Source organism: Stylophora pistillata, chromosome 2, assembly GCF_964205215.1.
Source record: "Stylophora pistillata chromosome 2, jaStyPist1.2, whole genome shotgun sequence".
Taxonomy (NCBI): domain Eukaryota; kingdom Metazoa; phylum Cnidaria; class Anthozoa; order Scleractinia; family Pocilloporidae; genus Stylophora; species Stylophora pistillata.
This window is the reverse complement of record NC_142520.1, coordinates 52262378-52275988: the sequence shown is the minus strand read 5'-3', so window position 1 is coordinate 52275988 and position 13611 is coordinate 52262378. Positions and strand designations below refer to the sequence as shown.

Here is a 13611-nt window from a genome sequence, read left to right as displayed (position 1 = left end):
AATTACAAGAACTTCATACAAACAGTCGTCGCCTGTTTTATCGTGATAACTCGAGAGCTAAAGAATGGATAAGGAAGGCGCTATTATTACCGAGAGTTGATTCGAAATTTTATGAAGTTCATTACTTTCTTTCTCCTATTTCCTCTCCTCTCCGCCCTTCATCCTCCGTCCTCGGTCTTCCGCGCCCTCCGTCTTCCGCACCCTCCGCCCCATTGCAGCGCAACGCCTGAAATACAATCTAAGCTGTTGGATGCTACAAATGACCGTCTTAGATTTACTAGATACTCTTTTACATTCCAGTTTTGATGGCGTTTCTCCTTTTCTTTTTGTTTAAAATATTAATTCCACCGCGAAAGGAGGTTTAATATAAGTTAACCAATAATTTCTTCCCAAAAAAAACCTTGCCTTTAACTTTTTAAACGATACGTTAGTTCTTCCACGGTAAACGTGTAGTGTAGTATCCACAAAAACATAATTGGGTAAATTTATCAATATTTGCAGAGCTGTTTGCTTTCTTCCTTTTTTTTTTTTTTTTTGATGTAAACACGCAGCCATCAGGTTGACCCTCCATGACTTTCCCACTAAAAATAAACACTGTGATGGAGTGTTAAACAAACCTTTTAACTGCGTGGTTTACGAGATAGCAGCTAAGTCAACCATAGTCTATTATCACTGACGGGAAATTAGATAATCCACGAAAACAGCCACGCAGTCATGGCTGATAACGTCAAACTCGGGTTTGGATAAAACAAATTTATCTTAAAATAATGCAGCTGTCTTTTTCTCAAGGTATTCTACATAAAATTGTTAAACGGGCCAAGGGTTCGAACCATTCTAGAGAAGTTCACAAGGAAAAACACAGCTAAATATGTTGTCGCTAAGTTCCTCTGCAGTGATCTTATGGCTCTTTGCAGTTATTTTTTCAGTAAGTTTCTTTCATTGCTATTTTCAGTTCAACTGGATTCAGACAAGAAGCATTTTTCAAACGTTCCCGGCATATTTCCATCATCTCTACATTTCGTAAAGGCAATCGAAGAGCAGCGAAAGTTTCTTGAAGATAGGCTTTAGTAACTTAAAAAAGTTAAGCTATGGATCTCTGATTGCACTTAATCCGCTAAATGACAGATAAGAAAACGTTTTACAAGAATTTCTGATCCATCAATAAAGCATGAAAAGCTTATAACTATGATGTTATTAAAGGTAGTTTACTTCGCCCAATTGATATTTAAAGCACAGCCTTTGTGAGGAAAGTCTCTCGGCTTGAGCACTTACAGTTTCGTTTTAAATTTTATTGGTGTTTCAGGTCAGAGGTGATCATCACGAACATTCAGTGGAGTGCAAGGTAAGATATTCTGATATGTATATCTTTCTGTTATTCAAAGCAGTCTTTCATCACCTTGCCCTTTCATTCAGAGGTCTTTATAATAAGCAATTATCCGCTGTAATTGGTAATATCCCTTTAAATGAGCAGAGAGAATACGTTTTTGTGTCAATTAGTTTATTTTGATCGCCTGCGGAATAGCGTGTTTATACAGCGAGGAGAGGTTACGCGTTGGCGAATTTAAGTAATGAAAGATTTTTATAGGCTAGAGTTATTTTTCTTTTGTATTCATTCAAGTAATCAAAGGTTTGAGACTAATAAAAATGATAATGTTACTAAGAAAAAAAACATTGTCAGGATAACACACAAAAATCAGGGTTATTTTTAAGTCTTCCTCTGGATGAGATCATGTAACTAGGGCATGTAATGTGTACTCGCATAAAGGTGGGCTTCACTGAGCCAATTTTCAGTTTTAGTTCACTTTCGGTTGATAAAATAGATAATTTACCTCTTGTTACAAGAACAATCGAACCGAGAACTTCGGCTTCCGCGCTCCAATGATTACCTCTAAGCAAAAGGGACCCTATGGAGAGCCAGGCCACTGATGATGAGGTACAGATGCAACACTTGTCCTGCATATTTCAGCGCTGAATGTCAAAAGCGTCAAGTTCAAGTCGTAAACAGTATATGAAAGCTCAGCAATGAAATGATTCCTTTGAATTTCTTTTATTATCAGGGAAATCGCTGTCCCAAGCCGATGCCTGATGTTTATCAGCAACCATTCCGCCCCAAGTCCTGCCTTGATTATTACGCCGCAGACAAGTCCACATGCGGCATTTACCAGCTTTATGACCACCATGGTAAAAGTTTTCCAGCCTACTGTGACTTCAAGTCCGAGCCTGGTACAGCATGGACCCTGGTGATGTCTTGGGCTAACATCTTTCGAGGGCTTCCTCAGTTCAAAGAAACTCCTTTTATGTATGACGCTCCAGTCAACGAGAACTCCCATAACTGGAATATGTACCGCCTGAGTCTGAAGCGAATGAGGTCCCTCCAAGCCCACTCCACTCACTGGCGAGCAACCTGCAGCTACCCAAGCCACGGTATTGATTTTGCAGATTACGTCCGTGGTAACTTTAAAGATTTCGACATCGTTGACTTCCTGGGGTCTGGCGTATGCAAGAAGGTCGAACTCGTGAACATCCGGGGACACATTGGCATCTATGAAACTGCACGCTTTTGGCAAGTTAACAGTACTTTCACCTTGCACATCGACAGCAGTACTGGCGGCTGCGACTTTGACCCGAGTGCTGGTTCAGCGCCGTCTGAAGACAACTTTGGGTTCTATGGTGCAATCAACCATAAGTTCCGTTGTACTAAGGGGAAGTTCTCAACTACCCAGTGGTGGTTTGGAGCCCATCTGTAGCCCATTCTCCAAATGGCTCTTGCAGATCTGTAGAGGAGCCAATGACTTCGTCATCTTATCTTTGTCGGATCCTGTAGCTATGATTTAGAAAATGGTATTGACAGATGTTAATACGTAGATGCTTTAATAAACAGATCATAAACGATAAACTGTTGTGTAGGGTTCATATTTCAATTCACGGCATCGACGCGAGTTTGCTACCTAACAGTCACCTATTTCTGTTATTTGTTGTAGGAGTTGTTTGAAAACTAAAAGACATAGCATGTCAACCTAATGCCCCACAACTTCTTTTTATCACAAAGTGTTAAAAAAAATTATCATTAAACTGCTCTGAGATCATTCTGAACGATGGTAAAACTATTCGTGCCGTCCTGATATAATTTCTAAAAAGTATTTGTAGAGGAGTAAACGAAGCAAAGAAAAAAAAGAATTTGATTGCCACGCGAAAATCGCTCGATCGCAATGAAGGAAATCTAGCAGTCCCCCTTCCCCCCCGGTAGGAAAGCTGGCAGCCCCACTACACTTTTATCTAAAGATTTAGGGGTCATTTCTCTTTCTTCTATCATAAATTTACCTATTGCCTCGCTCTGAAATTTTTCCCTAAGAGATGTCAGTCTTTTTTAGAAAGTCATCTGAAGGTTGTTAGTCCCGCGTTCTCTTAACTTGACGCTGAACCACTGGCCACCGCAGGTCGAAATTACAGCTGGAACTGCGTCTGTTGATTTGAAATATTTCACAGGTTCTGAAGTCTACTAAGTCAGGATGTTATTAAAATAGGAATGGGGAATGGAGGACGGGGAATGGAGGACGGGGAATGGAGGACGGGGAATGGAGGACGGGAAATGAAGGACGGGGAATGGAGGACGGGGAATGGAGGACGGGGAATGGAGGACGGGGAATGGAGGACGGGAAGTGAAGGACGGGGAATGGAGGACGGGGAATGGAGGACGGGGAATGGAGGATGAGGAATGGAGGACGGAGGATGGAGGACGGGGAATGGTGAACGAGGAATGGAGAACGAGGAATGAAGAACGAGGAATGGAGAACGGGGAATGGAGAATGAGAATGAGAATGGAGAATAGGGAATGGGGAATGGAGAATGAGGAATGGAGAACGAGGAATGGGGAATGGATAACGAAGAATGGAGAATGGAGAATCGAGAATGAACAATGAAGAATGAGGAATGAGGAATGAGGAATGGAGAATAAGGAATGGGAATGAATAAAGAATGGAGAATGAAGAATGGAGAATAAGAATGGAGAACGAGGAACGGGAAATGGGGAAAAGAGAATGGGGAGTGGAGAATGAAGAATGGAGAATGAGGAATGGAGAATGAGGAATGAAGAATGGGGAATGGACAATGAAGAATGCAGAATTGAGAATGGGAAATGGAAAATAATGAATGGGGAATGGAGAATGAAGAATGGAGAATGAGGAATGGAGAATGAGGAATGGAGAATAAGAATGGAGAACGAGGAACAGGAAATGAGGAAAAGAGAACGGGGAATGGAGAATGGAGAATGGAGAACGAGGAATGGAGGATGAGGAATGGACCATAGACAATGAAGAATGCAGAATTGAGAATGGGAAATGGAAAATAATGAATGGGGAATGGAGAATGAAGAATGGAGAATGAAGAATGGAAAATGAGGAATGGAGAATGAGGAATGGAAAATAAGAATGGAGAACGAGGAACGGGAAATGGGGAAAAGAGAATGGGGAGTGGAGAATGGAGAATGGAGAATGAGGAATGGAGAATGAGGAATTAAGAATGGGGAATGGAGAATGGGGAATGGAGAATGGACAATGAAGAATGCAGAATTGAGAATAGAAAATGGAAGATAATGAATGGGGAATGGAGAATGAAGAATGGAGAATGAGGAATGGAGAATGAGGAATGAAGAATAAGAATGGAGAACGAGGAACGGGAAATGGGGAAAAGAGAATGGGGAGTGGAGAATGGAGAAGGAGGAATGGAGAATGAGGAATGGAGAATGAGGAATGGAGAATGGGGAATGGGGAATGGAGAATGGAGAATGGACAATGAAGAATGCAGAATTGAGAATGGGAAATGGAAAATAATGAATGGGGAATGGAGAATGAAGAATGGAGAATGAGAGAATGGAGGATGGGGAATGCAGAATGAGGAGTGGAGAAGGGGAATGCGGAATGACGAATAGAGAATGGGACATGGAGAAAGGGAAATGGATAATAAGAAATGGAGAATGAGGAATGAAGAATGAGGAATGGAGAAGGGGAATGGAGAATAAGGAATAGAGAAGGGGAATGGAGAACGAGGAATGGAGAATGGGGAATATCCTTGTAATATCCTTATGCTCCTCCTCACTGGCAGTTAACTGGTAATCAATTATTTATATTCCCCTTTAAACTCTGTTGTCGACGATTGATCACCTGCCCGTTACCGCTTGAAAACCACGCGGTCCACTCCCCCCCCAAAAATACCTCACCCGGTTCCCGACGTTTTATTTTCTGATGTTTCGCTCCGTCTAAAAAGCGTGGGGGAGGGGGAGGTGGTATTTATTGCAAGGAGCACTCATAATAATCTGATTCCTTGATAATGATGGGCATCGAATTTCAACTTTTAACAGTGTTTAGGATTGGGATAGTTGGACCTGTTCTCAGCAAATGGGCGTCCTAGAATTTACGTATGCACAGGACGGAACTGAGTAACCTGTACAAACTCAAGGATTGTAACTTTGAACTTTCTTTGGTAAAAACTGCTCATTAAAGGAACGCAGAAATTGTTAAGAGCTTCTAATCAAGAATGCACTCAATGCTCATTTCTTAAAGACCTCAGACCACTGAGTGGTGGAATGATCACTTGCTGTGTATCGGAACTTGGGGTTCATGGTGTGGTAATAACCAAAGTTATCTTCACTGGACACTGCGCCGGACTTCGCGTTGAAGTTACAGCCTGATGTGTTACTGTCGATGTGCAACATGTAATTAGTGCCCTGCCAAAAACGGGCGGTGAGATGAATACCCATGTGCCCCCGGATATTCACAAACTCCACCTTCTTACACTGACCACTCCCAATAAAGTCGACAATGTTGAAGTCTTTGAAGTTACTGCGGACGTAGTCTTTGAAATCAACGCCATGGGTCGTGTAGCTGCAGGTTGCGCGCCAGTGAGTGGAGTGGGCTGTAGTGACCTGATTCGAGTCAGACTCAGGCAGTACATACTCCAGACCAGAGAGTTCTCGTTGACAGGAGCGTTGATCTTGAAGGGAATACTTCGGAAGGCAGACAGTGTACGATATTTGTTAGCCCAGGACATCACCAGGGTCCATGCAAAACCGGGCTCGGACTTGAAGTCACAATAGGCTGGGAAACTGTTGCCAGAAGAGTCGTAGAGTTGATACATTGAGCTAACCGCCTCCCGGTTGGCTCAATGGATAGAGCGCTGGACTGTTATGCGGGAAGTCGAGGGTTCGAGCCCCGGCCGGACCAACACTCAGGGTCTTAAAATAAATGAGAAGAATATGCTACCTTCCTGTAACATCAAGAAATGGTTAGATATTCTATTCCTCTCGGATAGGGGGTGGGATGGGTGGGATTTAATGGGTGGACTACTCGCATGGATCGCACATGTTCCGTTCTAGTCCTACCCTACTGCGGTAATGCAGTGAAAATGGATTAGAAATAAACATTAGAAAAAAAGAAAAAAACATACCGCAGGCGCAGGCACCATGTAACAAATGATCAAGGCAAGAGGTGGCACGAAATTGTTTGTTGAACTTGTGAGTTATCTTTTGGTTTAGGACAGGAAACTCCCTGGAAGTAAGCAGAAAAAAGTTGGCGTGGTCAGCAGTCAAAAGAAAAAAAGCCCAATGGTCCGGAGGCTAAGGTTGAAAAACAACAAACTAGGAAAGGGGGGGGGGGTAAGGAAGACGAAGGTTATAGAGACCATCCGTAGCGAAATTTGGAATCTTAAGACTTAAAAATGCAAATGTTTCTTGAATTGGGTAAGGAGTTTGGTCAAAGTTTTAGTTTCCCTCCCTGACCCCCATGGTGGGAGCGGGAAATCATCCCGAATACCCTATTATTGATTTCTCTAACTGCCTACTGTGATTGGTGCCGAGCGATTGCGTCCTCCTTTCAACCAATGAGATACAAGATCCAAAGAGCTATTGAGGAATCACGATTAACCTGCGAAAATCATGGGTTTAGGCAAATTAAACTTCTTCATTAATGTCGTAAGTCACAGAGAAAAGTTTTCATTAATGAGCATAGGCTATTCATCACCAACACAAATTCTCAGATACCAGAAGGATTTGAAAAAACGAGAAATATTTGTCTCTAAGCTGTGAGATAGATGCTGGATAAAACTCTCTCTAGATGCTAGATAGCAATGAAGGTGCGAGGCACTATAAGTATTAATTTACTGATTAAGATGTTTTTGGTAGATCCAAAACGTTTAACTCTCAAATTCTAAGCGATGTTTTGGATACGATTCATTGACTTTCATTGGTTGGCATCGATCATTACTTAATTCAATATCATCAAAGTTCTCGCTCTTTTGCCATCGGAATTTAGATCCAATTTAGGGAAATTTAACTGAGTTAGATCTTCCTAAAATTGAAAATACCTCAATTCATTTGATCTAATCATCCACCTAGCGATTTTAAACCGCTTTTTTAACCTGAAACTCGCCAAACACAACTATAAACAAACCAACTTGGTATCAGTCCAAATGGCACTCTTTTAAATAACTCAAAACATTCTTTTTTGTTATTTCTACAAAACTTTGAGCTCAGAAGTCTTAGATATATTTTTTTTCAGCGAGAAATGTTTTCAGGCCTGAAATTTTTTTCAGGTCTGATTTCCACTATTGCTCAAATAGTGCTTTACTGCGAAGGATCGTTCTTATATACGTCTCATAACCGCAGTTCACTCATATGTTTCATATGTTTGTTGTTGTTCGATTTATCATCTACGGGTTTATATCGAATTAATTTGATGGCCTGCTCCCAGTTGGCTTGTTAGCTCAATTGGTAGAGCGCTGCACTAGTATCGCAGAGGTCAGTGGTTCGAATCCCGTACAGGCCTGAAAATTTTTTTTTTTTTTTTTTTTTTTTTTTTTTTATTCAGGTCTGATTTCCACTATTGCTCAAATAGTGCTTTACTGCGAAGGATCGTTCTTATACACGAGAAATGTTTTGTTACTGCCATGTTCGAGGTTATCTTCATTTAAATATCCTCCAGCTACAGCTTAGTCCTAAATTGAGTCATAATTCAAGGATCTTCCATAAGAAAAAGAAATAAAAAAATTCTACGAATAACCACTGAAATATCTTACCTTGCATTCTAAGGGTTGTTGTGTTTTGTTGCCAGCCGCTGCAATGACCTAAAAAGAAAAAAAAGTAACTTTTATCTTCGGAGATTCAAATTTTTCAGTCCAACATGCAGATTTACGAAAAGCAACATCAACATCAAGAGCCAAGTACGTATAAAAAGGCAAGGAAAGCCTGATAAGAAAGCCGGAGCATGGGGAGGGGGCGGGAAAACTCTTCTACAGTACGGAAATTCTGTCAGTTCGGATGTTAACACGATGGGAATGAAGGCAAGAAGAATCAGAAGAGAAACTGACCTTGCCTTTAATCTTGGTGCTATTTGATCTGACCTTATTTGATTGGCTTAAGTTCTGTGATTGTCAACGCTCCTTGCCCTGTGCAACGGCACACCTAACTACGTAACTATGACGAACCTCGAGATAAAATCACTTTATTCTTATGTCATAATGTTGGCCCTCTTAAGGAAAGCTCTTGAGGTAATTTTCATATTAGGTTCCAGCTACAACCTACTCAATTCATGAACTGGATCAGTTTTGGGGGCTAGGCTCTGTGAAAGCAAATAAATGTTGTTCAATAAATGCCACGAGTTATCCACATGGACAAGTTAGAATTAAAACCGTTTCAACTTCCTTGTGCTAAATAACTAATTCAATAACAATTTCATAAATAGTAGCTTTTACACATTTCATCTTAAAATCTATGTTGATCTCTCCTTCTGATATAGTCTATACCATTTACAAATCTATGGTCACTCAAATGTGTTATTGGCAAAAAAAGAATCTACTCAATAAATTTGACACATGCGCGTTTTGGTTTTCTTTGAGAAGCACCTTTTACATACATACATACATACATACATACATACATTTTATTGAACACATCCCCGTCTGGGGCTTTTCAGTAATTTTGTTATAATTATGGACGAACATGTACCTTAAAAGGATATTTCAACACTTTTCCTGAAATTTATCAATTTGTAAACATTTCCTTTTTTTAATGGGCTTAAGCCTGAGATCGCTGACAAAATTATTTCACTTGTTTACAACAAACAAATTTCACTGAAACTAACCCCCGCTGGGAGGGCAAATTTTCTGTGGGGGAGTGGGAGATTTAAAAGCATTGTTAGGTCTTTGATCAAGAAAGACGCTCACATTTGGATGCCCCACCTCCTTTCCTTTCCCTTGGCTTCGTGGTTACCTTAAACACGAAGGCGCCCCATAAAAGGAGCCTTCGGTCCCACTGGACCATTTGTCAATCAACCGTCGTGTGATGTTGAACTCTAAGAGTCAAGTCAGCTTGAGCTACAGCTGCTCCAAAGCAGTGAACAGCGGGCGCATTCCTCAAAATTGTTTTATGTCTTCATCATAATGCAAGAATTTTCCTTTCTCCAATGGAAACTGTCTTTATTTGTGTCGGTAAATTTTAGATCGAAGTAGGTGGTTCGCACGTTACCTCATGCCACCATGCTGGTGGAAGTAAACAATAGATATCTCGTATGATGCACGATCCTCGCAGTAAAAAGAGCTATTTATGCAATAGCGAAAATCAGACCTGAAAAAAATCAGGCCTGTACGGGATTCGAACCACTGACCTCTGCGATACTAGTGCAGCGCTCTACCAATTGAGCAAACAAGCCAACTGGGAGCAGGCCGTTAAGTTGATTCGTAATAAACCCGTGATGGTAAATCAGATACAATAAATATATGAGGTTCATATATTTTGAACTGCGGTATTAGATACGTATGATGCACGATCCTCGCAGTAGAGAGCGCTATTTATGCAATAGCGAAAATACTCCTTTTGTTCGTCTACCAGCATTTAAATTTGACCCGCACACGTCAACAGTGAGTGACAAATGAGACTAGGCCTTCCCAGGGAAGACTTCCTTATATAGCGCGCCTTCGTGTTTAATATCCAATCTCGTTCCCAGGGTTCTCTTCCCTTCAAAGAGGACACGGGCGGGAAAAAGCCTTGACATCGGCCGGTCACGTGCGCATCCAACAATCGGACTTGACCGGACTTGGTTTGCCCTGACTGAGTTTGACCGTACTGAGTTTGACCGTACTGAGTCGACCGTATTGAGTTTGACCGTACTGAGTTTGAGCGTACTGAGTTTGACCGTACTGAGTTTGACCGTACTGGGTTTGACCGTACTGGGTTTGACCGTACTGGGTTTGACCGTACTGAGTTTGACCGTACTGAGTTTGACCGTACTGAGTTTGACCGTACTGAGTTTGACCGTACTGAGTTTGACCGTACTGAGTTTGACCGTACTGAGTTTGACCAAAGAAAACTCCACAAAACAGCTCTATTTAAGCCTCAGGTACAAAGGATTAAGTAATGCTATGAATTATCCCAAGGATCACGTAATATAAAACGATTTGCTAGAAATTTTGCCTTTTACAATCGCAATCACTTTCAAAAATTCAGGTGGATAAAAATCATCATAGACAAAAGGCCATCACAGGTGACGGTTAAAGTTTAACACGACTTACAGTTATGACCTAACAACAACTGTTTACGGCTGACCGAATTGGAATTGATAGCATTTACGCTTTGCTGAGTCTAGAAAAATCTCGCCCTTTCTACGTGGAGTTTTATATATACATAATAACTTATATATACATAATAACGTTGCATAATAACTTGCTAACTAAAAATCCCATCGTTACGAACCTTACATGCATAAAAAAGCACGTTCGTGTATAAGTTTATACTTCTAAATGTGCAATTCGAAATCATGTAAGATGCAGTGGCGGATCCAGGGGAGGGTCTGGGGGGTCTGGACCCCCCGCTCTATCAGACCTGACGCTTACAACTTTGAGACTGAAATTCTTACGTCGACAGGATCGTGTATCACTATTTAACTGGCTTATTTTTTTAAATTAATCCAAGTAAACGGTAAGCGGACAAGGAATCATAACGTACAACCGCGACTGGCGGGAGGGGGTGGGGGGGGGGGGAGGTAATTTGCCTCAAAAGAGTCCAACAGTCCTTTCTGAGCCAAAGTTTGGATTCCCCCAATCAAAAATTCGGAGATCCGCCTCTGAGATGTACACATGTACCATTTTCATGGCAGATTTTAAATAAATTTCCAGAATGAAGCATTTGTGCTCAGATCCTAGATTCATGTCATTTAGAAGAGCCTTCGGTGTCCAAACCATGAGCTGCGAACCCCCACTTTGTGGTAGAGAGATCTCATTCTGTACAGCGGAACCCTGGGTCAATGGTTCTATAATTAGCAATGAATGAAGTGGGTAAATTTTTAAAGAAACCGGGGTGCTGCGTTGATGGGCTGTTTTACAACATAATTTGATTTTATCAACTGAGTTGCTCATTAATGTAAATTGACCGTAAAGAGGTTAATTTCTAAAACTGACGCTTCGAGAGTTAGACCTTCGTCAAAGCTATTCTAATTCTTGTGTGTATTCAGCTGTATTTCGCCGACAATTCTGGTATTGGTCAGGGGAACATTCTCATTTATAGGTTAAAAACGGCTAACTATAATCATTTAAAAATTAGGGCAAGCAGTTTTTGGCTGGTGTCATAATCTCAATGTTGTGAATATTTCGTACTACAAAGGCTATTCACAGGTGGGAAAACAAGATCGTTAGTTTGCTGCCTTCGCAACAAAAGAAAGATAGGAAGTTGCTTTGCGGTGAAGGAATGGTAAGAATTCAAAATTTTATAATTTTAAGAGGAAGCTCTGTCGTAGAACACCTCTCAAAAGCATAAAGTTTTATTTTTCAAGCTTGATGATCGCATATTTCTTATGAAGAAAACAGTTATGACTCTTATAGAATCTCCGGTTCATTTTTGTTCTTTAGAGGCCGGTTCACTCTATGTTCATGAAACAGCTCTAAGCTAATGTTTTCCTTAGCTTAAGATGAACTAGTCTAACGATGAGGCCGAAGGACTCAGATAATCGATCATTTGCTGCACAGAACGTGGAGTCAGTGAAAATACTAGAAAAATTGCTTATAATGAGTCTCTCATCTTTAATCATAACCGGCTCTCGGACGCAGAACTCGATAGCAACTTCATGTAAAAGAAGATGACTTCTATTTCTTATGGATCTCTATCTTTATTGAAGAGTTTTCGACAGGTTACATCCTTTGATTCTAAGTCTAGTTTACCAGCTGATTACATGGGTGTTGGGATTCTTGTTTCATCTCGTTCAAAAGATCCTCGGACGTGAAGCTCACAGATGAGCTCCAAACCATCACTGAGGGGTGGAATAATCCCCCGCCGTTCAACGGAACTTGGGGCTGATGACTCCATAAGCACCAAAGTTATCTTCTCTTCACTGGACACTGAGCCGGACCTTGAGTCGAAGTTACAGCCGGAATGGCTGCGGTCGATGTGCAACGTGTAACTAGTGCCCTGCCAAAAACGCGCGGTGCAATATCTTTCACCGAATATAATGTTTAGACTCTTTTAACTATCAATATTAATCACCTACAATTTTACAATTATCACTCGTACTCTAAACTTATATATTTTTACCTATAAAGTTTTAAGTACTTCTAATAATATACCTTTAATTATAGTTAATTTATAGTCTACCGTTTTATACATGAGCCTCTGGCTCGGGCAATTGGGCAACCATGCCTCACGTTAGACAATAAACTTTGATTGATTGATTGATTGATTGATTGATTGGTGCGATGAATACCGATGTGTCTTCGGATATTGTCGAACTCCATCTTCTTGCACACTCCAGACCCAGTAAAGGCGACAATGTTAAAGTCCTTGGATAGCTGCAGGTTGCTCGCCATAGGGTGGAGTGGGCTTTTAGGGACCTTATTTGGGACAGATCGAGGTGGTACAGATTCCATTTATGGAAGTTTTCGTTAACAGGAGCGTTGATCTTGAAGGGAAGGGACTGGAAAGTAGGCAGTTAACGAAATTTGTTGGCCCAGACTTCACCAAGGTCAACACAATACCAGACTCTCAAGTGAAGGCACAGAAGGCTGGATAACTTAAGAGCCAGTAAAAATAGATAGATAATAATCTTTAGACAGGGTGCGTTCTAACAGAAGTGGTTTCCAGAACGGCCCTGTAAGCACCCACCCAACCCACCCCCGCGGAGAACATCCATCACACAGTATACTCGTACGTGGGAAATTAACGTCTCCTACCCTAACCCTGCAGGAGACTTGACCTCCATTTATTCCTCCCTAGCCGAGAAGACTAGAATATCTAGCCATTTCTTTATGTTACAGAAAGGAAGCATATTCTTCTCAGTTATTTTAAGACCTTGAGTGTTGGTCCGGCCGAGGCTCGAACCTTCGACCTTCCGCACAATAGTCCAACGCTCTATCCATTGAGCTACCTGGGAGGTAGCACAAGTTGATTTTCTTGGTACATAGTAATCAATGTAGGATTTAGGGCGAAATGGGCGAGGTTCAGTAGGCCTTTGCTTGGAACAGGAATCTCCCTAAAAACAAATCTAAAATACCATAGAAGATATTGAATTTCAAGATTGTCGCCTTCATTTAAACTGATTCAAAGAAGAAATTGTAAAAGTGCAGAGCAGGAGGACTTAG

The 13611-nt window shown here is 41.2% G+C and overlaps 1 protein-coding gene and 2 pseudogenes across 1 annotated transcript; 1 reads left to right on the top strand and 2 right to left on the bottom strand.

Annotated features, from left to right (window-relative positions):
* Positions 1-702: 702 nt before the first annotated feature.
* LOC148740272 (uncharacterized) lies at positions 703-2896 on the top strand. Its single transcript, XM_088750588.1, has 3 exons — positions 703-925; positions 1304-1342; positions 2058-2896. The coding sequence occupies exons 1-3, from the start codon at positions 869-871 to the stop codon at positions 2745-2747; spliced, it is 786 nt and encodes a 261-aa protein (XP_088606714.1). The 5' UTR covers positions 703-868; the 3' UTR covers positions 2748-2896.
* A 2649-nt stretch (positions 2897-5545) lies between these two features.
* On the bottom strand, positions 5546-6132 carry LOC148740271 (uncharacterized; annotated as a pseudogene).
* A 6131-nt stretch (positions 6133-12263) lies between these two features.
* LOC148740270 (uncharacterized) overlaps positions 12264-13611 on the bottom strand; it is a 4538-nt pseudogene continuing 3190 nt past the window's right edge.

What these genes read in the sequence shown, in the direction of transcription:
- LOC148740272 (XM_088750588.1), top strand. Translation starts at nt 869, where the DNA reads ATGTTGTCGCTAAGTTCCTCTGCAGTGATCTTATGGCTCTTTGCAGTT. An exon ending in TCTTTGCAGTTATTTTTTCA is followed by an intron (nt 926 to 1,303) that starts GTAAGTTTCTTT and finishes TTGGTGTTTCAG; the next exon opens with GTCAGAGGTGATCATCACGA. An exon ending in AACATTCAGTGGAGTGCAAG is followed by an intron (nt 1,343 to 2,057) that starts GTAAGATATTCT and finishes TTTTATTATCAG; the next exon opens with GGAAATCGCTGTCCCAAGCC.